Genomic DNA, 23,472 nt, shown 5'->3' on the forward strand with positions numbered 1-23,472 from the left:
GAGGAAGTCACGGCCACTGCTGAGATTAATAATCTAGTCCTGTTCGGGCAAGTCTGCAGAATGCGAAAATTTGAGTGCTGACGGCTGACTCAGCCGCCCCTTGTGCAGTTTGCATCAGTGCATCGTCTCGAGTCATGAAGCATCACTTCAAACTCAATCCCCAATTGACTTCCACCTGTTCGCCCCGTTTTTGCTTCACGCTGCACGGTAATCATGACTTCATGGCTTTCGCCCACCCCATCTCCTCTGGTGGCGCCAGAACTGCCGCACCGTCTCGCAGTGCCTTAGATCCGTGCCACTGCATAACTCCGGTAATCCAACCTTCGAGACCACTGACCTGCCCCATCCGGCCCCGTATCTACACCCTGAAGGAGCAGCTGCCCCGAATTACATCCGTCTGGAAACTCTGCTAGCTCCACTCACCCGCCGTGCCCTGGTTCGCTTCTCCGCCTGCGAATGGTCGTGACGAGGACGGTTGGGCAAACCGCAAACCCCTCCCCCTCCCCCCCCCCCCCGGGGCCCTCACTGTATTTGGCAGGTACCTAGGCAAAAGCTGGAGTCCAGTCTCTCGAGAAGCTTCTTCGACGCCCCTTGGAGCAGCTTCGTCAGCAACCTGGATGCTTGATAATCGACCCTGGGGGCGTTGCCCCACTGGGAGCAGCCGTATAAAGGTGGTGCGGCCGCTGCTGTCACCTCACTGGCACAACACTTTCCTCAAACCACACACACACCATGTCTGAAAACAAGGCCCTCATCTTCAAGGAAATCCCCACGGGCTACCCCGTGCCGGGCCAGCACATCGGCCTGGAGCCGGTCTCGTACGACGCCAACGCGGCGGCCCCCGAGAACGGCATCTTCGTGCAGTCGCTCTACGCCAGCTTCGACCCGTACATGCGCGGCCGCATGCGCCCGGCCGAGGTCAAGTCGTACTCGCCGGCCATGGCGCTGGGCCAGCCCATCGACAGCGCGGTGATCGGCAAGGTGCTCCGCTCCAACACCGCGGCCTACCAGGAGGGCGACCTGATCCAGGGCTACCTCCCGATCCAGTCGTACATCGCGGTCGGCGCGGAGCGGCTGCCGTACGTCAAGAAGCTCGAGAACCCGCTGGGCATTGAGGACATCCGGGTGTTCATCGGGGCGCTGGGCATGCCGGGGCTGACGGCGTACTCGTCGCTGTACGAGATCGGGCAGCCCAAGGAGGGGGAGACGATCTTCGTGTCGGCGGCCAGCGGCGCCGTGGGCCAGCTGGTCGGCCAGCTGGCCAAGCACGAGGGCCTGACGGTCATCGGCAGCGTGGGCTCTGACGAGAAGCTCGACTACATCACCCGGGAGCTGGGCTTCCACGGCGGGTTCAACTACAAGAAGGAGAAGCCGGCGGACGCGCTCAAGCGCCTCGCCCCGAACGGCATCGACATCTACTACGAGAACGTCGGCGGCGAGCACCTCGAGGCCGCCCTGGAGGCGATCAACAACTTCGGCCGCGTCGTCGTCTGCGGCATGATCTCCGTGTACAACGGCACCCCCTACCCGATCAGCAACATCTCGTACGTGCTGACCAAGCGGCTGACCATGCGCGGATTCATTGTCAACGACCCCGGCATGGGCGACAAGTACACCAAGGAGCACCAGGAGAAGGTGCAGAAGTGGATCAAGGAGGGGTCGTTCAAGGCGCTGACGCACGAGACGGTGGGGATTGAGAACGCGGCCGAGGGCTTGGTGGGGATCTTTTATGGGAAGAACAAGGGCAAGGCCGTCTTGAAGTTCTAGGCGTACCGACCATACTATACCACAACTATACCACAACTATTACTGAACATAGACACGAATGAACTAAACATTAATCTCACCCTTTCGGTCAAACATAACCCTAAATCCGCCTTCAATCCAAACCCAACCAATCTACCAACCCAAGAACCGCCATCCCAAGCAAAGCAAAGCAACGCAAAGCTAGATCTTCTCCCGGTGTGCGCCCCCCCTCTTCCCGGCGCCATCCCCACTCCCACTCCCACTCCCACTCCCCCTCTCCCCTCCCTCCTCCTTACTCCTATCCCCCTCCCGATGAAAAACCTTGGTCTTCCCCCAAACCACGCCCATCACATACACCGCGCACACCAACCCCGCCACAACACAATAAACCACCACCGCAGCCACGGGCACATTCCGACTCCCGACCCCGCCCATGCCCCGTCCCGCCAGCCCGAACCCCAACCCCCCATTCACCATCCCGAGCACGATCGCCCCCCGCCCCACCCACCGATGCACATACCCGAACACACTCTTGGCGCCCTCGCGCCTCCAATGCCGATGTTGCAGGTATCCCGCCAATGGCTGGAAGAGCACCAGGACTCCGACGAGGATGATCCCGATGATCGGGTGCGCGTGCTTGATGGTGGAGACCGTGGTGGCGAGGTACACGCCGGTCCCCAGGCCGACGATGGTGAGACAGAGGGTGAAGAGCTGGAGGGGGGCGTGGAGGGCGGGGATGTTGTATCTGACTCCTAAGGGGATGGGGAGGGCGAAGAGCGGGAAGCACAGGAGGAAGGCGAGGGCCATGAGGGTGCCGTGGACGATGAGGAGGGAGCGGGTCTTGGTGGGGGAGGGGAGGGAGGTTCCGCTGTGGTTCTGGGGGGTGGATGTGGTGGAGGCGGAGGTTGGGTTGAAGGGGTTGAATTCGGTGTTTGTGGCGTTTGCAGGGGAAGGGGCCGAGAATTGCGCTTTGGTGAGGTCGAGGGTCGTGCTGCCCATTTCGGTGTGGATGGTTATTGTCTCTTGCGGGGAGGCGGAGGGGAGTGGGTCGCCGGTGTGGTAGGCCCAGATGAAGGGGGCGGAGGGGGCGGAGGGCGGGTAACGGGTGGAGGAGGGGGAGGACCAGCTGGCTAGGCAGTTCGTGCAGAGGATGTTGGCTTCGATGGTGTCGTCGGTGAGACTGCTGCTGGGGAGGAGGGTTGCGTTGGCCAGCTCGGTGTATTGCGGCTCGATGTGTCCGCGTCCCAGGCGCGGCGAGAGGGTCAGGTTCGTGGCGGACGCGCCGGCGTAGACGACGAAGATGTTGGCGCCCGCCATCCCCGTGCCCTGGCCCAGCGCCACCCATTGCAGGCTGCGCGGGGCCCGGATCTGGAGGTAGATCGCGCCGCCGTTTTGCTGCGTCGTCGTGTCTGGGACGGTCACGCTGTAGGTGAGGTTCGGGTGGGCGGTGGACGGGGAGAAGGTCACGATGTTGGCCGTTGCTAGGGGGGCTGGACTCTGCTGTTAGACTTCTTTCTGTGTAGGTGTCCACTCTCAGCCTGGGTCGGGAAACACACCTAACCCCAGAAATGTCTGGAGGAGTCGAAATGCCCGCATGGTAGACTGGGAGACGGAGACGGAGACGGAGACGGAGACACGAGTGGACGTTCACTCTCCCTCACCCCCGGTGGTAGGGCCTACTTCCTTTATATCGATCCAGCGGTCAGGTTTCATTGTGGCTGGCCCTGTCTTGGCTACCGTAGGCATCTCTGTAATTCCTGTACAAACCAATTATCGAAGGCATGGGGGGGGGTCGAGGGGGTCGATCATCATCGTATCGAACCTGTCTCACCCGGAACGTGATTCCCCCGTCCGTCTGCCCAAGGCACTTCGTACCTGTGTATCTGTCCTACTTCCTTGCCCAGCTGCTGAGACCGCAATTTCATGCGCAACGCACCAATCTGCGTCTCGCAATTGGGAAATTACTTTTCCCCCTTGGCTCGCTTGCTTTGAGGAGGACTGACACTGACAGCGTCCAATTCCACGACCGAAATCCCCTTGCGCGCGCCCTTGCATTAGGGTTCTTGGGTTTGGTCCATCTTTCTCCGGTTACGTCCCCCGGTCGGGGTGGACCTTCAGTGAGGGGAGGATTTTTCTGGCAAGGGGGGATTGTTTTTTTTTGACGATGACGAGGGATACGGGAAATGAAATCACGATCTTTTGTTTGGAGGGCAGTGACAAAGAACCGCAGAGCTGGGTTGAAAGGACGGGTTTTGTTTGGGATTGGGTGTGGGTGTGGGTGGTTCAATAAAAAAGCATTGATGCATTGATGCATTGAACATCAATGGTGCGCCCCGCTGGGATCTGCAACTAGGCCCGTTTCGGGGGGCTCGGAATGGACCCGTGTGCTTCCCAGGTTTCCATCATATTCCCGTTCGCGATTGAGTAATTTAGCCAGGTAGGAAACTTTGAGTGAGAGCTCAGCCATCCTCTAATCTGACCACCTCATTGCTAGGGTCTACGAAGTAGAGGAACCCTCGATTGAGAAAAGTTCATGATGTCATGAGATATTCTGCAAGATACTACTAGGATAATACGAGAATCCACGACAAACCACGTCACCTTCTCTGCGTGAAGAATCCATCCCACGGTTGGATGCTCAATGGCCGTTAAGGTGATGGTGCGTCAGCTGGATCGACTAGCACAATGAAATCGTGGTTGACATCCCCCAGCCCACGGTCGGAACCCGCTATTAATATCATTAAGTCTGATGCGAAAGTGATCATCTGCACATGGCAGTGGTTTGACAAACAACGGCCAACGTGGGTTTCAGACCGCTAACGGCGCCGCGTTATGTCTTTATTGTATGAACCCTTTATTGTATACAGGCATACACAATAGTTTCTTCGAAGCACCACGTTTCCTTCGACCATGTACCAAACCATTTTTCTCCTAACAGAATTTAGAGTTGAACATCATGTCTGCCTAGCAAGCATAAGATTTGGGTTTCCGACGCCGAAGAGCGTACGTGGATACGAATCCCCAAGCCCTTGGCGCATAAAACATCCGTGGTGTTGAAATGTCCCTCACGCCCAAAGGCATCTCCACCACGTCAAACCACCTTCCAGAAAAACACACAGCCTCAATGTCCGTCTTACACCTTTCCACTCAACGGAGCACCCCGCCTCACCTCCTTCCGCATAAACACCTCCCACAGCCAAATCACCTCCCCGTCCAAGCTCCGCTCCTCGTACCGCGGCTCCTCCTTCCACCCGACATACCCGGCCTTCTCATACCACTCCTGGATACTGAACGGGGGCACGGGCTGGCCCATCCGCTCCCAGATCCCGCGCCACTCGCGCCCCTCTTGGTACCGGTACTTCTTGCTCAGCGCCGTCAGCGCGATCAACTGGCAGGCTGGCTCGCGGGCGGCCTGCTCCTCGATGAGCTTCACGGCGTGGCGGCCTACCCCGGCGGACCGGTACTCTGGGAGGACGAAGAAGGTCTGCAGGGCGAGGATGGATCTGTCGGATCGCGCGAGGTCCGGGTCCGGGGGGTTGCTGTAGGCGTCTAGGGAGATGTGGCCGGCGCGGATGGTGTTCGTTTGAACGTCAGGGTTGGGATTGGGGCTGGGGATGACAATCCAGAAGAAGTTCTTCAGGCCTTCGGTTTGTCTGGCGTGCCATTGCGCCAGGGTGGTGGGCTGGTGGTCCCAGCCGCAGAGGGTGCGTTGGCGTTGGAGTTCTGTGTGTTGCGTGGGATCGGCTAGATTGATGGGCTCGAGGGTGCAGGGTGGCATTGGGTAGGTTTTTGGTGGGGATGACTGGTCGGGAGTTTTCTGATGGTGTTGGTTGTATATTGTGTTGAGGATACGTGCCGGAGTACAAGGGGTTGGTGAGGAGTAGATGTAGCGGCTAGAGTAGTGCTGACAGTTTATATATAGACTAATCCCAGGCATCATGCGAATGCCAAGAGTACAATGGCGTGATACATATCCTAACCCAACTCTAGATAAACACATCATTAGAAACGACTGCACATTCACAGTGTCTACATCGGCATCGGAATCAACCGTCTATGCCGGACTCCGAGCCGCGCTGCCGGCGATAAGCGATACGCGATAAGCGATAAGCTAGTTTTCTCCACCATTCCTGCCTTTTATTCCTGACCATCACCCTAATCATCACCACGTCTTATGCTTCGTCGCAACGGAAAGCCGACCTCGTGCGAGCCATGTCGGCTCTCTAAGGTCCGCTGTGACCATGCGACTCCCATCTGCCGACGGTGCCAATCGCGTGGCAATGCCAATCAGGTAGGTACAGTCCAGATGACTCATTTCTGTCTCACAGCTGACAATGACAACTGCAGTGCTATTACCACCCCGCCCCCTTGACGCGGGTCAAGGATGGGGGCATTGCGCGCCCTCGTGCGACACCAAAACGAGGAGCAATCCACCGATCTTTGTTGGAGGTTCCCGACCGAAGTCCGACGCCGGAGCTTGCAGCGCCAGACCAACCGCGGACAGACCCCGAGACCAAACACGGGCAAGACTCCGAATTCCTGGGCTCGACAAGCTATCTTTCCGTGTTCAAAGAGACTCCGCGCGGGATCTCCGGCAAAGCGAACCGGTCCCTCTACGCCGAGTTCGAGTACTGGCGCACCCAGCATGCCTACGCGTCGTCGCGGCTGATACGCCTGGCCTCCGCCATGGCCTTCCACCGCGACCAGATCGAGTGGTACCATCGCGTCAGCCGGTTCACCGTGGTGCCCGCTCCGATTATTTTGGATTCGCTGGACCGAGTGCAGGCGTACACCGACCGCAACCCGTGGGACGTCACGGGCAAGTGGAAGGAGCTCTACGAGACCATCACCGCCGCGACCGGACGGCCCCTCGAAGTTTCGAGGGACATGTCGCCCGGCGACTTCTACGCGCAATTCACCGGCCCGAACCTCCGGTGGGAGTTAATCGCCCTGGTATTCGCCTCTTCCGGAATCAGCGCCATGGTCCGGTACCCTGGTCACCATGTCGTGGAGCTGGCGCACGGGGAGACGATGACCGTGGAGACGTTCATGAAGGAGATGGTCCTGGCAGGGAACGCGTGCATCGAGATCAGTAAACAGTTCGGGCACGTCAATGATCTGATCCTGTGGGCGCGATACATGCATGCTCATCTGGCGATGGAGGTGCTGGGCGACACTAGTAAGTGCCTGGCTTGGCTGTTGTGTATACTCAGCATCACACTCACGAACGAATAGGTGAACGACTCTACAGCCTCTTCGGCGACCTGATCTCCAACATCTACACCATCGGCCTCCACCACCAGCCCTCGCGCGACGTGCCTTTTTTCCTGGCGGAGACGAGGAAGCGCATGTTGGCCGTCACCCATCGCACGGACAAGAACCTGGCCACGCTGATGGGGCGTCCTCCGCGTCTTCCGCACCAATATTGCGATGCAGCCCCACCGCTAGACATCGCGGACGAGAATCTCTTCCTCGACGGGCCGTCCCTCAGCGCCGTACTTGCCGGTCTGGACGACCAAGGCTGGCACCGCGAGAGCAGCTTCATGCCCGCGACGGTCATGCGCATCCGCCACTTCCTGTCCACGCTCCGCGAACAGGTCCTGGAACTTTCCTTGGGCAACAAATCCGCTGCCGACTACGGCGATCGTGTGCAGTATGTCCCGTAGCCCGTTCCACTTTCAAGTCTCCTTCTCCTTGGTGTACTCCCAATACTAACCAAACTAAGAAAAACATACCACCATTGCCAAGAAGTCCTCACACAAATCCCCACTCGCTTCCATTACACCCCGCACTGCTGGCACACCCCCGAGGGCGAGCTGATGGAATCCCTGGCGCGGATCCTCGTGCAGTTCGACTACCAATTCAGCGTGCTGCACCTGCAGCGCATCCGCTGCAAGACCAACAGCGCCAACGCCACCGCCGACCTGATGAACACCGCCCTGCAGGTGCTGTCGATGGTCATGGACCTGACGCGCATGTTCCACTCCCACGAGATCCAGCGCCAGTTCGCCTGCATCGTACGTTACCCACTCCAAGCCCAACTCCCCTTCTACCCTCAAGATGACACTAACGAAGAGAGACAACAGTACCTGAGCTACGGCATCCCCGCCGCTGGCATCCTCGTCACCGAGCTGCACAGCCACACCCTCGCCAACCGCGCCTTCCCGGCGGCCACCCCGCGCGCCGAGATCATCCGCTCGCTCAGCGTGCTCCTCGCCTGGGTACAGGCCACGCAGCTGCCGCCGTCGACCACCGCCGTCGCCGCCGGGGAGCTGACCAAGGTGGTGAGTCGGTTGTTGGACGATGCGCTGAATCATCAGCAGGGGGAGGCGGGAGGAGCAGGCACCACGGCTGGCGATGTGGTCGCTGCGATGGTTCGGGAGTCGGGCGAGTTCCTACCGCCGGGGTTTGTCGAGGGCTTCCAGCTTCCGTCCGAGGCGCTCGGGGTGGGACTTGCCTCGGAGGGGTTCTTGAGTTGGCTGGATGAGTTGGACTTAGGGTTGATCTCGGGGGAGGGGTTGGTTTGAATGCCCCTGTCGATGTGGAACTGGGCTCTGCCTGTGATGTCTATGTAAACATCTCCCGATGATACGATACCGACGGGATATTCTGTGCCGTTGTGGATAATACAGGAATTGATGATGCGACCTTGCACAGGAACACCGAGTAACGTAGTGCTAAGTGGACCATGTAAGCCAGTCGGCCACCCATGTATGATACATGCAATAGCTGGTTTTAATCTTTAAATATCTCAACAATCTCATAGTTCCCCCAGTGCTGGTGACTGACCAAGCGTTCTACTTTGTGACTCCCACCATCGAGAAGATTGTCGCATCAGTATTCGTCGGGCTCAAAACCAACCATCCTCTTTACATCGCCATTTCAGTTTAGCCAAGTGGGATAGGGTCCGTCAAGAGAGCAAAGCACATGCTATATCGGGACAAAACTAGAGAGACTTATCATCAAAACCTCTACGACTACGACGAGACGAATCTGGAGCTCTATTGCTGCATTGGAAGCAAGCTGATCAGGCCCAGCCTGAAGCCAAGCACCAGTCACTGAGAACGATCAAAGTCCACTTCCTGCCGCCCTAGCATGCTGTTCGCTCGAGACATCACAGCGGAATATTTCGAAGACTCAGCTGCATGGTCCGCGCTCTGCCTTTGCCATCTTGGAAGTCAGCCATGAGCAAAAGTTTCCCGTCGAGGATCTTGCCCAGGTGGGTTTTGTCAATCTCCTGCCCGTCCTTCCGTATCTGGGACATGAACACCCTGAGGAACCGGAGGGGGCTTTTGGTGAACTTGGCTCCTGCCTCCTGCTGCTCCACGATGAACCCATCCGCGGCGACAGCCAAGCCCTCTGGTGCGGCAGTGGATGCCACCCCCAGGAAGCGGCATATTTCACAATACTCACGGTACGACGAAATATAGAGCTGCCCCGCGAAGAGGTTCAGTTGGATGCGTAGGCTCTCAGGGACTCGCAGGGGCCTTGTGCTTAAGACCGCTGGAATCGGATATAGATCGAACTTATCGACAGGGTATGAGCTCTGGTTTTGACGAGGTGCATAGAGATGCATCCTTACTGTGCCCGACCCCCGAATGTCGGAATGAAGCTTGTTCGCTTCATACGGGCTGATGATCACTATCTGCCTTACGGGCGTTCCGTCCTTGGAGGGATGGTCGTTGCTCAGCAGGACCCATTCAACCGCACGCTGGTCACTATCTCGGGCAGTCGGACTGTTCTAGCAAAATCCTTGGTGACAAGGAGCTCCGATGGGAATCGGGCCACATCCAGGAATTTGGCCGCTGATGTATTTGCTAGCACCCGAAAAGCTGGTTTCACTGCGGTGGACGATGCATCCAGATGTCCAGTGGCCACGAACGAGCGTATGTCGGGATGCACGGAATGCGATTCCGGCTCGGCAGGGGCCGGACGTTGAACTTGTCGTTCCTGCTCGATCTCTGGTGCTAGCTCTCGCTCCTGCTCTTCCTGGAGCTGCGCTGCAGAGAACTTCACCGTGGCGAACTCACGGCATCGGTCCAGTATGCGACACAAGTCCGCATCGTCGGTGCGCTGGGGGAAAAGAGCTAGATCATTCCGACGACCAGGACGGTATCGCTGTTCTAGCGACTGGGATTCCGGCTCTAGAAACCCTTCTGCCTGACATCTGGATATCGAGGTTTGCCCGTCCTGTCGCAACGCCCGCCAATGACGGGCCTGGGTCTGATATCGCTTTCCCTGCACGGCCCACAAAGGCATGCTGCGTTGCATATCGTCCCAGCTCTCCGAGATTGCCCAGCGGAGCACGTCTGCTACAGTAAGATCAGATTCGTGGGACCCCCCACAGAGAGTCAGAATTTTGAACTTGATCTCTTCCGGAATGCAAAACACCACCGATTGGCCTTGCCCTAATTTTCTCATCCTCATACATGCTGTGGTAGCTGTTAGTGAAAGGTACACTTGGCCGTTCTCTTGGGACTCCCTGACCTTGAACCAGCTTGTCTTTGGTGATACTCGGTCCCAGCGTCACCGCCGCCCGGGTTTCCAGGGGTAGCATCAGATCAATCCCCCTCGTGTGTGCTTCGTCAAGGAATACAAGGCATTGGTCGAGGTGCCTTTCGAAAGGTGACGTCCGCAGCGGTTCGACGAGTCCAGTCCGGTTCACCACGGTAATCTCATCGTCATCGTTGATAAAGACCACGGCCTGCGTTCTGCTATCATCACCGATCATCTCCAACCAGGTCTTGGCAACCTCCAAGTTACTCAGCTCCAATATCCGAGCTCCAACGTCCAGGATCACCCGTACGGCTGGATCCAGTCCCGCCACCATATCCAGAAGGACCTGCGCATCTGACTGGGACAGGTCATCTCGCGCCGGGATTAGGGCAAGGCCGGTCTCTGGTCGAAGGAGATATTCGAGAACTAACGCATTGGTGTGATTCTGATCGGGAAGATCCAGCTGCTCCACACTGAGGGGAAGGGTGACCCGGGAATCGTTGGTCCCGCTGAAGCCGACGGTGGGATGGCACTTGACCTCACCGATATCCCATCCGGATGAAGATAGTTTACTCGGAAACTCCCGCAGACCTTTGGCGAAGATAACATGAGCAAGGAAGTAATCGATGACGCCTTTCGCAAAGCGAAGACACGGGAAAATGCAGTCCACGCAAAGGAGCCGATCCTGGAGATTAACGCCCATCAATTGACAATAGGCGGAGGGAAGATTCGGGGCATCATCGACCCATATCTGATACTCCACGTCAGCCTGGTCCGATCCGACCAAATGGTCGAATGCCTGAAATAGATCGTCGTCGCCGAGTCCTTGATAGTAATAACTCAGGCACGTGAGCACAATGACAACATCAGGGTGACTGAATTCCGCCCGTGGCGCAGGGTTATCCTTGGCACGAAACGGAACCGCCAGCCTCGTGGGGGGTTGGCGCGAGCGATCAAGTCCGTAGTTGACTCTCCACCGTCTTTGTCCCAGGCAGAATCCCAAGACGTTACCAGCTAGCAGACCCCGAAGTAGTAGGAGAGGATCCTTCGTGCTGTCGGCCCACAGGCCAGACGCATCTGGATTTTCGACTAGCGCAATCTTCTGTTCTGACTGGTCAGGCTCAAGGCAATAAGCAATCGCCGCGCCTCGTTCTGCTTCTGGCTGCCTGGAAATGGGCAGGTTGTCGATGCCGTGGTGGGAGATATGGTCCGCGATGCGTTCAAACAGCTGGTGCGCGGCATCTGCTCGGAGCAACCTTATTCTGGGGAAGCCCCCTGGATGTGGCTCCTCCACCTCAATTGACCGCGGGAGCTGTGTTTTGATGACCGGAGCATATTTCCTCACCAGGCCGAGCATCTCTTGAATCAAATTCCACCGCTGTGGACTGAGCTCCAGAGGACGCTGGGTCCCCATTGTGTAGATCAGCTCGAACTTCACACTGAAGTTTTCGTCGCTTTCATCTACTAGGTCTCGCGAGGAGGTCCGGAAGAAGTCCAGGATCCTAAGAAGACAAACGCCAACCGCCTCTCTCCCCGTGATGAAGCATTCTAGGCACATTAGCTTCAGGGATAAGAGGTGCTCAGGCTGAACAAGAAGAACTCCGCCCTCCGCCATGCAGTCTTTGCACATCCATTCGATCTCCTCCGCCTCAGATACACCAATCTGCAACGAGCGTGACACGGGGAGATGATAAACCCGCCGACCTAAAAGGCCCCCTAGCTTGGAAACGAGCATCTGAAACATCTGCCGCGACTGTGGCTTGGCGACAATGATGCGAACTAGGCAACGGTCTGCGAGCGCGGCTGCCACGATGGGGACGATGACGGAAGACTTGCCCTCGCCCATATTCAGTTGCATAACGGCATTATGTCCGGGCTGCGCATTTCTCATGCGTCGCGCAATCTGTTCTTGGACGTCCCGAATCAACAATCCACTCTCGATCTCCAGCAACAATGACTCGGGGAAATCCATCGGGTTCCAGTTTGTGTGACCTGCGTTCTGGAGTTCGCGGGCTAGATCCACGCGATGACCCATCAAGTTGACGAGCCTCTTCGCCCGCTGGAGTGCCGTGATGGAACATCCATACGCGATCAAACATCGCTTCCAGGGCTCGGGCAGGTGGCTCCAACGTCTGCGTGTCAGCTGCTGGAGAAGGAGCTGTGATGATACCCTCGGCCAGACCTTGACATATGCAAATGTTCCCAGGATATTGCGCTGCGTGTGCGAACCTGGACGTACCTCTCCTGTCATCGTATCTGCAAGCATCATCCTCGACATGATGGAGTGACTGATTTCCTCATGGTACTCTTGGCAGCGATGCAAATGATGGGATATGACAGTCTCAAGAATGGCGTCATCAGGCAAGGGATGATCCATATCCTGGAGACCCTGCAGGGATGTCACACTGGCCCGCAGTCTCTCGATGTATTGCTTCTGGAACTGAGATCGCGCCTGTGATTCCAGGGCATCGACTAAGCCCAAAAGACGGAGGTTTGGGTCAGGAGCAGTGCGACTGCCTGACCAAGGCGTCAGAGTGGGTGGTTCCATTTCCACCACCGGTGGTGGACCAAGAGACTCGTCCACTATGTCATCTACGGAGATGAAAGCATGGCGTCGGTCCGCGAGGCGATTCAAGCACGGGTACAGACATGGCGGAATCGCGATGGGTTGGACCTCCTGGCTTGTGTAGACGGATGCAACCCTATCAAGATACTGCCTCAACTCTCGGTTATCGAACCAAGTTGAAAATGCTGCTTGTGAGATTTGCATCGCCTTGTGAGTATCGAAATAATCTGCGAATGCCGGCTGTTCACCAGATATGGGAGGTGGTGAGGGGCATGGGGTCGGCCACTGTCCCTGTAGGCCGGCTATGAAATGAGCCAGTGCCTGTTTCCGCTTTGTCTTTCTCAACTTCGCCACGCGCGCATGGAACGTGCTATACGATTCCGCTGGTTCGGGAGAGAGGCCGTCTTCGGGGGTCACACTCCAGCTTGCAGAATGGATCCGAGTCTTCAGTTCGGCGCAGTTCACCCCGCACCCTTCTTGGGGCCTGTAAGATCTCTGCGCTGGCAACGTCATAGAGGCCATGCCGGGCAAAACGTACACCGCAGCAAGAACGTGCAAGACGATGATGTCGATCTTCCCGGAGAATGCCAACGTCGACAACCAGAGCATTACTGCATATCTGTTTGGCCGGGCCGTCTCCGAGCAGAGGAGCCGATGGATACTGCACCAATGACTGGAAACAAACTCGCCGGTCTCCGTGAGCCACATCGCATCGTACTTGATCCGTGTAGAGTCAATCGAAGAACTGGCTCCGTGAACTGTGTCGGAAGTCGTGAGAAACTCCCAAAGACGTGCAGCCAAGATCTCAAGCATGACGTCCTGGGCAGATGGAATATCTTCGTAGAGGATTTTGCAGAGACTGAACACCCGTGAACAGCTTTCTGATAGGTAGTCCCGGCCCAGTTCTTCGTACAGACAGTCCTTCGCGTCCGTGTGGTCCTCAGCACCGAAACCAGAGATCCGGAAGGTCGAGGAGCGAATGCGACCTCGCTGCAGGAGGTCTGCATCCCGTGAAGGTAGCGACGGTGCTGTCCCCTGTGAAGCCGGGTCGAATATCCTCATCCGACGGTGTTGATCAAGTATAGCCGCTACCTGGCTCTGGAATTCATCATGTTGAGCCAGACAGCCTAGGACCGGATCCCATCGGACGCTCTGCATGACACGCTCGTTGGCAGGGTAATATTTCCTCGCTGGGGTGAGACTCGCAAGCCTTTTGAGAATCGAGAGATTTTCCGGCTGTAGTGTGCTGAAAGACCGCATTGATGCCGAACGAAGGATAGACAGAGACTGTTCGGTCCCCGTGTGCTTGGTCAAGGGGTCAGGGATGCAGAATGATGTGACGGCATGCAGATAGCACAGTACAAGTTTACTCTGGAGAGTCCCGTTGTCTGTCAAACAGCCGATGTCACTGTTCACGAGATAAACATGCACGCTGGTCGCCGCCTGCCAACCAACCTCGACGCTGACATGGCCACCTCCTTGCGCCCATGTGACTTGGCCTTCTGGGATCAAAATCCTCCGATGGTGGGTGTTGCGGTCCCGCAAAACGAGCTTGTTACGCAGGCCGACCAGGGTGCCCACCGACTGATCAGGATCGACGACCATCCCCTGGTACTGGCGAGACTCGATTGAGGACTGACCCGATCGCAGATTGAAGCCCAGCCGGAGGCGGGGGATCTCAATCTCCACCATTTCAGATCCACGGTGAAGTTTGTAGTGCAGCTTGGAGGCCCTTTCGACGGGTTGGAAGATATCAGACAATGATCTGGCCGTCTCACTCCGCATATTGATCAACGAAACCTTGCCCTGGGTGAGCTGCCAGTCAGTTCCCAGCTGGTTACGCTGCAATCGCCAGTGAGAGGACGGTGATGACTTCCATGGGTCATTGAGAGGACGAAACTCGATGAATTGGCCATCGGTCTCGTACCAATGGGCGTATCCCTCCACGAAGGCATCCGGCAAAGCTTTCGCGAGGAGCCTCGGGGGTACAAATTCCCAGACTCTACTCCCATCCACGGCTCGAACGCGTAGATCGAATCCAGTCTGCCGGGGGATGGTCAATTTCCCCACGTAGATCGTCTGACCCATGTGCGATCTCTGGGCGGAGAACTCCAAGCCTGGAAGATCGCTGGGCATCACTTCAACCAAAGAATGCCCAAACAGGGATCGATAGGTGTCGTGGCGCTCGAACCCCGAGGGCAACCGCGCCAGTGGGCGACCATTGATGAGCAGCTGACCGGTGAGAAGGTTGATGTTCACCACAACACCGCTATTACTGCCGCGTTCAACCATCATTTGGGTGTTCAGGCAACCTAGACTGCCACTTGGGGCCGCTGTCCAGGGAGATCCCGGTCGGTACGCGGCCCAGGTCCGCTGGATCGCTCGGTCGAGTGCGTTCGAGCAGCCCTGGACAGTGTTGTTTGCCAAGATGCGGTGTCCCCGAAAGGCTATGTTCTGCCACCGATAGTAGAAGAGTGGAAGTAAACAACTGGATACCCCGTCCAGGAGGCTCTTTCGGTCATGAATGATCATACTGCATTGGATGAAAACGGAGGCATCCCGCTCGTTCCGGAGCATTCGCTCCAAGTGGCTGTTCTCGCAGTCAAAGGTGCCCACGCACATCAGCGCGAGGTAAGCGGCGGAGGCCATCAGATCGTTCCTGTGTTCATCGCTGTCCGTAGCCCCGGCCTTCTCCCCGACGGTCATCACCCAGTGGAAGGAAATCTTCCGGAGGCCATCCAGCTGGGCTATGCATTCCTCCTGAATCCGAACCGATGGGGAGCAGGCCAACACCTTCTGGGTGAGGGCGATCAGCACGCTCAACTCCTCTGCGGATTGCCAGTTCTGTTCGATGGCCACTGCTGCCTTTTTGATCTCTCGCAGCAAAGGGGCGGCAAACAAACCATCGGTCAAAACATGATGGCCCTCTCTCAGGGTCGGATTCATGGGCGATGGCGGCCCAGCCTGGTGCATGATCTGCAGGGTAAAAAGGCACGTTTCGACCTTATTCAATACCACGGACGGTGCAGCGAGCTGCCGAAGGATATTCTGCCACTGGATATGGACGCCCAATGGCATGGAACAGAGCGCCTTATACTCACCCAGCGACATGCTTTCGGGGCAGGCATGCTGCGATGCAATGACCGTATTGGGCGATGGACCGTCCGGTGTCTCTGCCGGGCGGAAGAGAAATGGCTGCAGAGACGAGCTGGATGGAGGTAACTTGTAAGTGCATGCGGTCGCCATTGCATGTGTTTGGCCCAGGTCGTCAGTAAAGCAGCGGAGGGCATTGTCAAAGTAACGGAAACGCAGCCCGTTCGCGAGACAAACGTCGCTCTCTGATACATTGATAATGTGTTTTTCCCGCCTGTGTGTTGCTCGATGGGGTTTAATTTGGGAAAGAAGGCCGATCCTTGGGTGATCAACGACCGCGGTGTAGAACATAGAGAGCCCGCTATAGGTGCTTGGTCGGTACTCGGCTCTAGGCGGTTCTTTCGAGACATATTTGACCCCCAGTACATCAAGCAAGATGAAAGCAGTGAGATCACGCCAGAATGCAAACGGCCTGGGCAGGTTTAACTCGAAGACCGTAGATTTCGCCTCCAAAGGGTTGGAAGACAAAGGCCATTCGTACACATCAATTGTGATCTCTCTCGCAGCCTTGTCAAACCCGCATCTCCGGCACGAAGGGCTATGGCGACGCTCTATGAAGCGGAACCGCTTGTCGACTATCTCGTCGTAGAAAGTGCAAGAAATCTCATCCCGCCGAGCACAATAGTCCCTGTACTGCTGATGCTTGCGGTGCAACTCCACCACCTTTGCAGCCTTCTCAGATCTAGCTCTATGTTCGATAGTGTCAAGTAGAAGTTGGTGTTCAGCGGAGTGATTGAAGTAGCGCACAGAAAAGGAGGATGAGGTTCCAAAATCGTTTAGAACATTGGAATCCGGGTACTGGAGGTCTTGGTGACGTTGGCGCATGTAGAGTTCCGCATTTGCCAACCTGGTAAGCAGGGACAGCCGAGGTAAGAGGAGAGACTGGAATAGATGTATCGGAATACAAGTGCTATGGTGGCGAAGCAGCGGGTGAATATGGACGGCGGACTTGTCACAAGCTATCCAGAGCTCCAGCACGGTGAGAAGCATGGTAGACAATGCCTCGGGGTTGGACGCGTACGACTCGGAGGCAATATCATGATATGCATTGACTAAACTGCTCAGCCGTTCGCAGGTGTCTTCATAGCCGATGTGGGTCTCAATCCAGGATTGAAGATTCAAGTCCACCCACGCTTCGAAAGCAGCAAGATTGTAGACTTGATAGTCGGGGTCAGTCGATTTGAGGAGCGACGGGAGCTCTGCCGGCTTAAATTCCAGGAATCCAGACTGTATGTGGGAATCTGGCGGCACTACGGAGTGTTGACGGATCGTGATGCTCTGAAGCCACTCATCAAGATTGGGCAGTGAGCAATCAGTGTCATCTTTAAAGTTGAGTCGAATCAAGGCGGACATATCGGGTCGGCAGGCGTTACGGGCGATGATGCGGCTCCAGTTTTGTTCGAGGACGCCATTCGCTTCTCGAAGGGCACACTGGACAAACAGGATCCAATCGTGATTATCCGGCAGATCAAGCTTGCGTAATCGGCGCACAATTTTGGAACTCATGATATACCGGTGTTCACTGCTTGTACTCTCGGGACAGCGGCGGAGAATGAAACTCATGTAAAAAACCATGAATACTTTGTAAAGGTCAACTGAGATTCCGTCGCGCTGGCAGAGCCTCCGAATGAACACTTGGATCGTAACTCGAACCTGGAGCCAGAGGGCGGAACGCCTCCAAGGATGCAGAGTGTCGAGCCACAGGACTTCTTCCCGTGTGTTTTTACGAACCTGCAAACTGTCCACGGGTTTGCATTGTGGGCGAAGGAATGTTGTGAACAGCTCTGTAACCAACTTTGGATTGGTTGTATCCCGATCCTCGTCGTGTTTATGCCGCGCCTTCTTCACCTTTGACTTGGTCCCCGGGGCAGGCTGACGACTCATGCTTTCAAGGGCGTGTGCAATTGTGTTTTGCATGTTTGGCTCCTGGAAAATGGCTCGATCCAAAGCAAAGGTTGGCCCAGGGAATTGGCGTTGCAGTCGACCCACCGTGGTGTTGACGGCTTTGTTCCGAGGCCACAGTTCAAACGTCTCGACATGTATTGAATCGCTGTGCCTAGTCATTAAGACCGCAGCATTCTGGCAGCGAACATGCACAGGTAGAGCACCTCCTATACAATGCCTGTCAATAGAATCCCGGACGTCAGCTAGGTTAGAACTGGCTATACCTGAATATTCCAATTCTCCTAAAGCTTTTCTAAGCTCGACGTGATTCACGTCCCCATTACAATCGCGCATCGCCCTCAAACGAGTGAGCATTACTTTGACACTGACGAAAACTTCATTTTCCTGCCCCTGAAAATAATCCTGGAACCGAGCAAGGGCGTCAATAACGCTATCGAGCAGGAGAGTTTCATGTGCAGCGTCATAATCGTCTTCCTGTGGCAGCTTTGGGGGTAGGAAAACGTGATGAAGTAGATAAATAGATTCCGTAGTCGATAGACAGGATGAATCAGGCAATCCAGACATTTTCTACTGCGTTCAGTATTGAAGAACAATCCAGGAAATTCTGCAGGTAAAGGGCTGCCAGTCTTTGGATGAGTGCCGTAGACCGAATGTGCAGCCCAGCCTAGTGCCTTTTATCCATCCCAGAAGACTATACAGACAGAGAAGTCATTTTAGCGGTTCCAATGTGCAGAGGTTGGTCGCCTCGTATCATTTGCAGAATTCGAGGCGTGCCTTGATTTGTCCCAGTTGTCTAAACGTGCTGTTGATCTCCTTGCTTTGAACGTGAGACGACTGTATCCTACACAGTCAAGTCTACCGACCAAAGTTGTATGCTTCGCAAATGAAGGCTTTAGCATCTTCACTTGTGCTCGCGTAGGTTATCTCCCTCGGTTTACGGGGGCAGCGAGAAGTCTTGGCTACCCAATCTCAGTAGAACATGTGTGCTTGAACTTCCTCCTGCACTGTCTTCCTCCCGCATTGTCTTCCTCCCGCATTGACTTCCTCCCGCATTGACTTCCTCCCGCATTGCATTGTCTTTCTCCCTCCTATCTCCCTTTCGCATATGGCCTTCATCCCCCCACCTCGTGGCCGAATTTCCAAAAGTATATATCTGGCACATAACTTGATGGGTGGTCTAAGTAATCATCAATTGCTCTTTCATCTTAATGAGCTAACACTTCGAATATTTTCATATTTCGCGCACTTTTCTATAATCGATTCAAAATGCCATCTGCAAAGCATTCATTCAGAGTCGAGAACAATATCACCAGCAAACAATTGCCTATCGACCCAGTCCGTGTCGGGCCCCCAAGACTGAGCGCGTATAAGAGACTCCTTGCTAGATTTTACGAGCCTTTATTTCTTTTGCGTGTACTAGGACAGACCCGTGGGCAGCACACAGTCGGCTCACCGGGTCCTAGTTCGGAGCAAGCACGGCGACGATTCCTAGGTAACCTCGCTTTTGTTTGTGACTTTACCAAAGGAGGTATTTCTTGCACTGCCATTGGACTTGAAGACAGCGAAACGTGTTACAAATTCTGGATTTCATCCAACGCATCTGTCGAAAAAATCGTCGAATTCGCGAAGAATGCTCTCAGCAACCTGAAGCGATTGACAACAGTTGCGGGAGACTCTGATAAAGAACAATTTAAGCAAGAATTTACCAGGTTCTGCCTTAGTTTCGCGATCAGCCGAGTAAAGAAAGAGCGTCAGTGCTTGTTTCAAGCGATTAGACAGTGTTTTCCCATACCAGGATCCGTGAAAACCAAAAAGGGTTCGTAAAGGCTCAAATCCAGGTTCTTACGATGCTAATTGGCTCAGTAGATCAGAAGATAAAAGACTGGCTTGAGTTTATCCTCGAACAGGATGATTGTCCGGCACTTTGCGATTATGCATATAAGCACAGAAAGTCTGCCGTCATCGACGATATCAAACAGAAAGCTCAAGACGAAGAGAAGCTGGTGGGCCCTCAAGACCGACGATCGCCTTTTGCGTCAGTCATCCACTATATAGGGCGACTGGCACATCACATCCGTGCACCGTCGCAGCTGGTTGAGGATATCGACCATTTATCTCATGTCCTTGACTCGTATCAGGTGGTGGCTATTGCTTGTGTGCCTCCAGTGCCTCGGCCAGCGCCCGATAATCTAACCACGGTTGATGGTATCCTCAACAGGATGTTGAAGAAGGATGACCCAGAAAGGCTTCAGATAAGGAGTTCTTTGCTTTCCATGAATTCTCGATCTCAATCCCGTATCTTTGAGGGTTTCATGAAACAGTATGACAACTGCACGCCGCAGGTGCATGCAGAAGTGCAGGTTCTGGACCACTTCTTCAGGTTGAATTTGTCTTTCGTGGGGAGTGACCGTTACATTGCTTGTAGCAAACCGGCCTGTCTGTGTTGTGAACTATACTTTAAGCACCATCCGGCTCGAATGGTCCCCCCTGATTGTCACCACAAAGTCTGGGCTAATTGGAGCCCGCCACTAGTCAACAATCCCACGAAGGGAGATCCAGAATACGATTTGCAGGTGAAGGTCCTCAATGAGATGACAAGTGATATTCGGCGGGATGTTATTGCTGATATCCTTGGTCACTCATCATCAAGTCCCTGGCATCCTGATTCCCTGACAGCAATCTCAGATGACCGGTGGTCTCGCGTGGATCTAGAAGAGCTTCGAAAAAATACGTTCCAATGTTCGATTGCTGACGGCAGCTTAGAAACGGAGGCAGCTAAACGTAGCACAGCGAAGGTTTGGGGCACAAAGGGGCTCAAGACACCCGTGTCGGATGAAGACTATGATGCAGACTGTGGCGGGGTCACTCTCAAGACGTAACATGGCAGTGGATTTTGGCTTGCAATTTGATTTGGCTTACCCTTTCTGACTTTGGAGTATTCCACGCCTTTTTCTTTTCCTTGTTTTTACTCTCATTGAAACACTTAAGCGCAGATTTTCGTTGGAGTCTTGGTTACAAGCAGGAGGCGGGTGTACTTCTACTTCTTGCGGACGTTACGATTCTGAAGGGTTGAAGGTACTATTCAAAACTCCGTCACTGAACTCGATAAAATTAAGGCCCGACATGAGAAACTGCTCAATCGGACACAGAGAGACTACTGATATCTTCATGCTGAGTTCGGTAGTGCCTGCGAAGATTGTCTGTCCGTGTGAATGATTTACCGCACAACTTACACACAGCGCCCACTCGCCACAACTGCCGAGCCCAGCCACCGTGATGCACTTCGAAATGTCGACGCATATGAATCTGCTGAGCCGTGGTAACCGTACATATGGGACATTTAACTGGCTTAAAATGAATGCGCATATGCTTTCTGTGAAGAGTCAGCAGGATGAACAGAGAAAGTGATAGCGTAGCTTACTGCAGATCACGCTTCGTTGAAAAGCCAGTCTTGGTCACGCATGCACGATGTTGGCAATAATACAGCCCATCAACTATGGAAACATTCTGATCGTAAGAAGGCATCGGCGCTTCCTGAAATCTCAAAGCGCATGTCGCTGAATCGTCCCGTCCTCCAACAACCACAGCTGGCGTGTGAGCTTCACCACCCAGGCATCCATCTAAGCCCATTCTCTATAGAGATAGGTCTGGAAGAGGCAGTACCTGTGAGTCCAGTCCCACTGTGGACAAAGTCGGAGTTTCCATGAGATTAACAGAAAGTGGCTGGCTTTCAGCGGAGCCTTCCATCGAGAGTAGGTTCTTCGGTGCGACAAGATTAGGATATTGTTCCGGCCAAGAAGGTTCTCTGCTGTCGCCCATCACAGTATCGGTCATTATCATAGACGGAGGAGCCAGAAGTTCTCCTTGTGTATCCCCTATCACAATTGGGTCGCAATAGCCCTCGAGTGGAAGAAAGAATAAATCGGTTCCAAGGTAGGCTGATAAATCCGTAACTTCATCCTGTGGCCAGGCTGGGCAGTGTCCGTCCTCAGCCTGGCCGATAGGTACAGATGTCATTGTGAGGACAAACACGAATTGACCCCGGAGAGAAGCTCCGACCATAGACAAAGAAACGAAAAACTCGAAACCCTGTGGAAGAGATGACTCCCTATTTATCAAGCTCAAGTTCATTATCAACCTGGCTACTGTGGGAAGTTTGTGGAAGAGAATTCCCCATGGGCTGGACCAGCAGTCTGTTAGCCACTAAAGTTGGGCAGCTTTGCAGTGACTAACTTGGCCAGACTCGCCTGTAAAGATACCCACGCAGCCGCCACATTCCCATGCAGGTATGTACGGGTGTATGACAACATTACAGGCATGACTCATCCAAGAACAATGGGTAAACATCCCACAAAAGGTGCGGTGAAATAGAGGACAAGTATCCTAGCAAGAAACGGCACGCTGCTGAAGGGAACAATGCCGGGGCCTCTGAGACAGGCTCAGCTGGGTCGCAAAAGGCCCTAAAGCACTTACTTCGGTCTTGTCCAGGACTGTTTCAGCAATCCAGCGGCAGTGACATGTATAATATACACAGCGGCTTTCTGGAGAGGTACGGATTGGGACATAATGAACTGAATCGTAGCATCTCTCAAACTATCGTGATATGAAAGGGCACAAAATGAGAAGATTCTAGATGTTCTACTCAAAGAGTCAAGTATGGTGACTATTAATCGCACAGAAAGGTGCATGGAATGCAGTACGTAAAATGAGCTAACTATACATACACTCAGAAAAGCAGATGAGGAATATGACCACCAATAACTGTAGTCTTTTAGCTGCAGGTAATATTGGTTAAAAGGCTTTCTGGGCAGGCGATGGAGCGGATTCGGCTTCAAACCTCTTGTGGATATAGACTAATCATAAGCATGTATCAACTAGAGTGGATTTTGGTTCCATATCAGGTGGAAAACAAAGCTTTTGAGATCTGCATTTAAATTTTAATCTTTCTAGAATTATTATGTTTTTAAACAGCGATAGAAGATATTGTATACCTCCACCTATATTTTACATGTATAGAATAGTAAATCTTGGAATCCTCTTGACCAAGAACCCATTATTATCGTTTCCAAATCACTGCTTAGATGCTAGCCTTATTAATTTGAGCAGGCGGCACCAAAAGTTATAATCTTCTGTATATACAGTACAAAGCTCTTGCCAGACGCAATACCCGCTCCATACACGGTACTTTGGTCATAATCGGTAAGATAAGTAAGTTACAAGTTATCAGGCATTGCACTAAAACCCCTTGAGAGCCTTATGGTAAACTTGGACAAACCAGACAAACCGTAGAACAACTAGGCCTAGATCTAAATATATCATCTACCATGTGACCTCAGCCCCTTGACTTCCGCGCCACGGTATGACTCTAGCCAATCAGCAGCACCTATGTGGTCTATCTAGCATCATACCTAATTTGTTATCATTCCAATATTACAGATAATCCGAGAATCACTCGTTCAAGTAGGCTTCCTTTTCTCGCTCGCGAACAATACTAGACATTGCTGAGCAGGTAAGTAATCAAGAGTGTTACTGACCAAGCTTCCAGCGAACCAGATATAAAAAATCCTGGGTTATTCACTGTAGAAAATGATGAAAGCCTCTACAAA

At 54.3% G+C, this 23,472-nt stretch overlaps 7 protein-coding genes across 7 annotated transcripts; 3 read left to right on the forward strand and 4 right to left on the reverse strand.

The window, feature by feature from the left end:
* The first annotated feature begins 553 nt into the window (after positions 1 to 553).
* BO72DRAFT_448822 (MDR family NADP-dependent oxidoreductase) lies at positions 554 to 1,808 on the forward strand. Its single transcript, XM_040944882.1, has one exon. The coding sequence runs from the start codon at positions 733 to 735 to the stop codon at positions 1,765 to 1,767; it is 1,035 nt and encodes a 344-aa protein (XP_040800576.1). The 5' UTR covers positions 554 to 732; the 3' UTR covers positions 1,768 to 1,808.
* A 139-nt stretch (positions 1,809 to 1,947) lies between these two features.
* BO72DRAFT_511019 (cytochrome and DOMON domain-containing protein) lies at positions 1,948 to 3,504 on the reverse strand (the record flags this gene model as incomplete). The annotated part of the gene is made up of 2 exons (XM_040949384.1): positions 3,303 to 3,504; positions 1,948 to 3,236 (listed from the first exon to the last, which is right to left on the reverse strand). The coding sequence occupies exons 1-2, from the start codon at positions 3,340 to 3,342 to the stop codon at positions 1,948 to 1,950; spliced, it is 1,329 nt and encodes a 442-aa protein (XP_040800577.1). The 5' UTR covers positions 3,343 to 3,504.
* Positions 3,505 to 4,580: 1,076 nt separating this feature from the next.
* Positions 4,581 to 5,610, reverse strand: BO72DRAFT_448823 (uncharacterized protein). The gene has a single exon (XM_040944883.1). The coding sequence runs from the start codon at positions 5,522 to 5,524 to the stop codon at positions 4,880 to 4,882; it is 645 nt and encodes a 214-aa protein (XP_040800578.1). The 5' UTR covers positions 5,525 to 5,610; the 3' UTR covers positions 4,581 to 4,879.
* A 284-nt stretch (positions 5,611 to 5,894) lies between these two features.
* BO72DRAFT_528449 (putative transcription factor) lies at positions 5,895 to 8,395 on the forward strand. Its single transcript, XM_040950187.1, has 5 exons — positions 5,895 to 6,037; positions 6,094 to 6,925; positions 6,982 to 7,399; positions 7,472 to 7,763; positions 7,833 to 8,395. Exons 1-5 carry the CDS (start codon positions 5,921 to 5,923, stop codon positions 8,271 to 8,273), a joined length of 2,100 nt encoding a protein of 699 aa, XP_040800579.1. The 5' UTR covers positions 5,895 to 5,920; the 3' UTR covers positions 8,274 to 8,395.
* A 465-nt stretch (positions 8,396 to 8,860) lies between these two features.
* Positions 8,861 to 18,025, reverse strand: BO72DRAFT_497067 (uncharacterized protein; the record flags this gene model as incomplete). Its single annotated transcript, XM_040948669.1, has 3 exons — positions 8,861 to 9,412; positions 9,484 to 10,178; positions 10,234 to 18,025. 3 exons carry the CDS (start codon positions 18,023 to 18,025, stop codon positions 8,861 to 8,863), a joined length of 9,039 nt encoding a protein of 3,012 aa, XP_040800580.1.
* A 1,107-nt stretch (positions 18,026 to 19,132) lies between these two features.
* BO72DRAFT_511032 (nucleic acid/nucleotide deaminase domain-containing protein) lies at positions 19,133 to 20,745 on the forward strand (the record flags this gene model as incomplete). Its single annotated transcript, XM_040949385.1, has 2 exons — positions 19,133 to 19,682; positions 19,733 to 20,745. The coding sequence occupies 2 exons, from the start codon at positions 19,133 to 19,135 to the stop codon at positions 20,743 to 20,745; spliced, it is 1,563 nt and encodes a 520-aa protein (XP_040800581.1).
* Positions 20,746 to 20,854: 109 nt separating this feature from the next.
* Positions 20,855 to 22,499, reverse strand: BO72DRAFT_131306 (C2H2-type zinc finger protein). Its single transcript, XM_040939097.1, has 4 exons — positions 22,100 to 22,499; positions 21,530 to 22,046; positions 21,288 to 21,448; positions 20,855 to 21,239 (listed from the first exon to the last, which is right to left on the reverse strand). Exons 1-4 carry the CDS (start codon positions 22,183 to 22,185, stop codon positions 21,002 to 21,004), a joined length of 1,002 nt encoding a protein of 333 aa, XP_040800582.1. The 5' UTR covers positions 22,186 to 22,499; the 3' UTR covers positions 20,855 to 21,001.
* Positions 22,500 to 23,472: the final 973 nt, after the last annotated feature.

This window comes from Aspergillus fijiensis, assembly GCF_003184825.1.
Source record: "Aspergillus fijiensis CBS 313.89 unplaced genomic scaffold BO72scaffold_28, whole genome shotgun sequence".
NCBI lineage: Eukaryota > Fungi > Ascomycota > Eurotiomycetes > Eurotiales > Aspergillaceae > Aspergillus > Aspergillus fijiensis.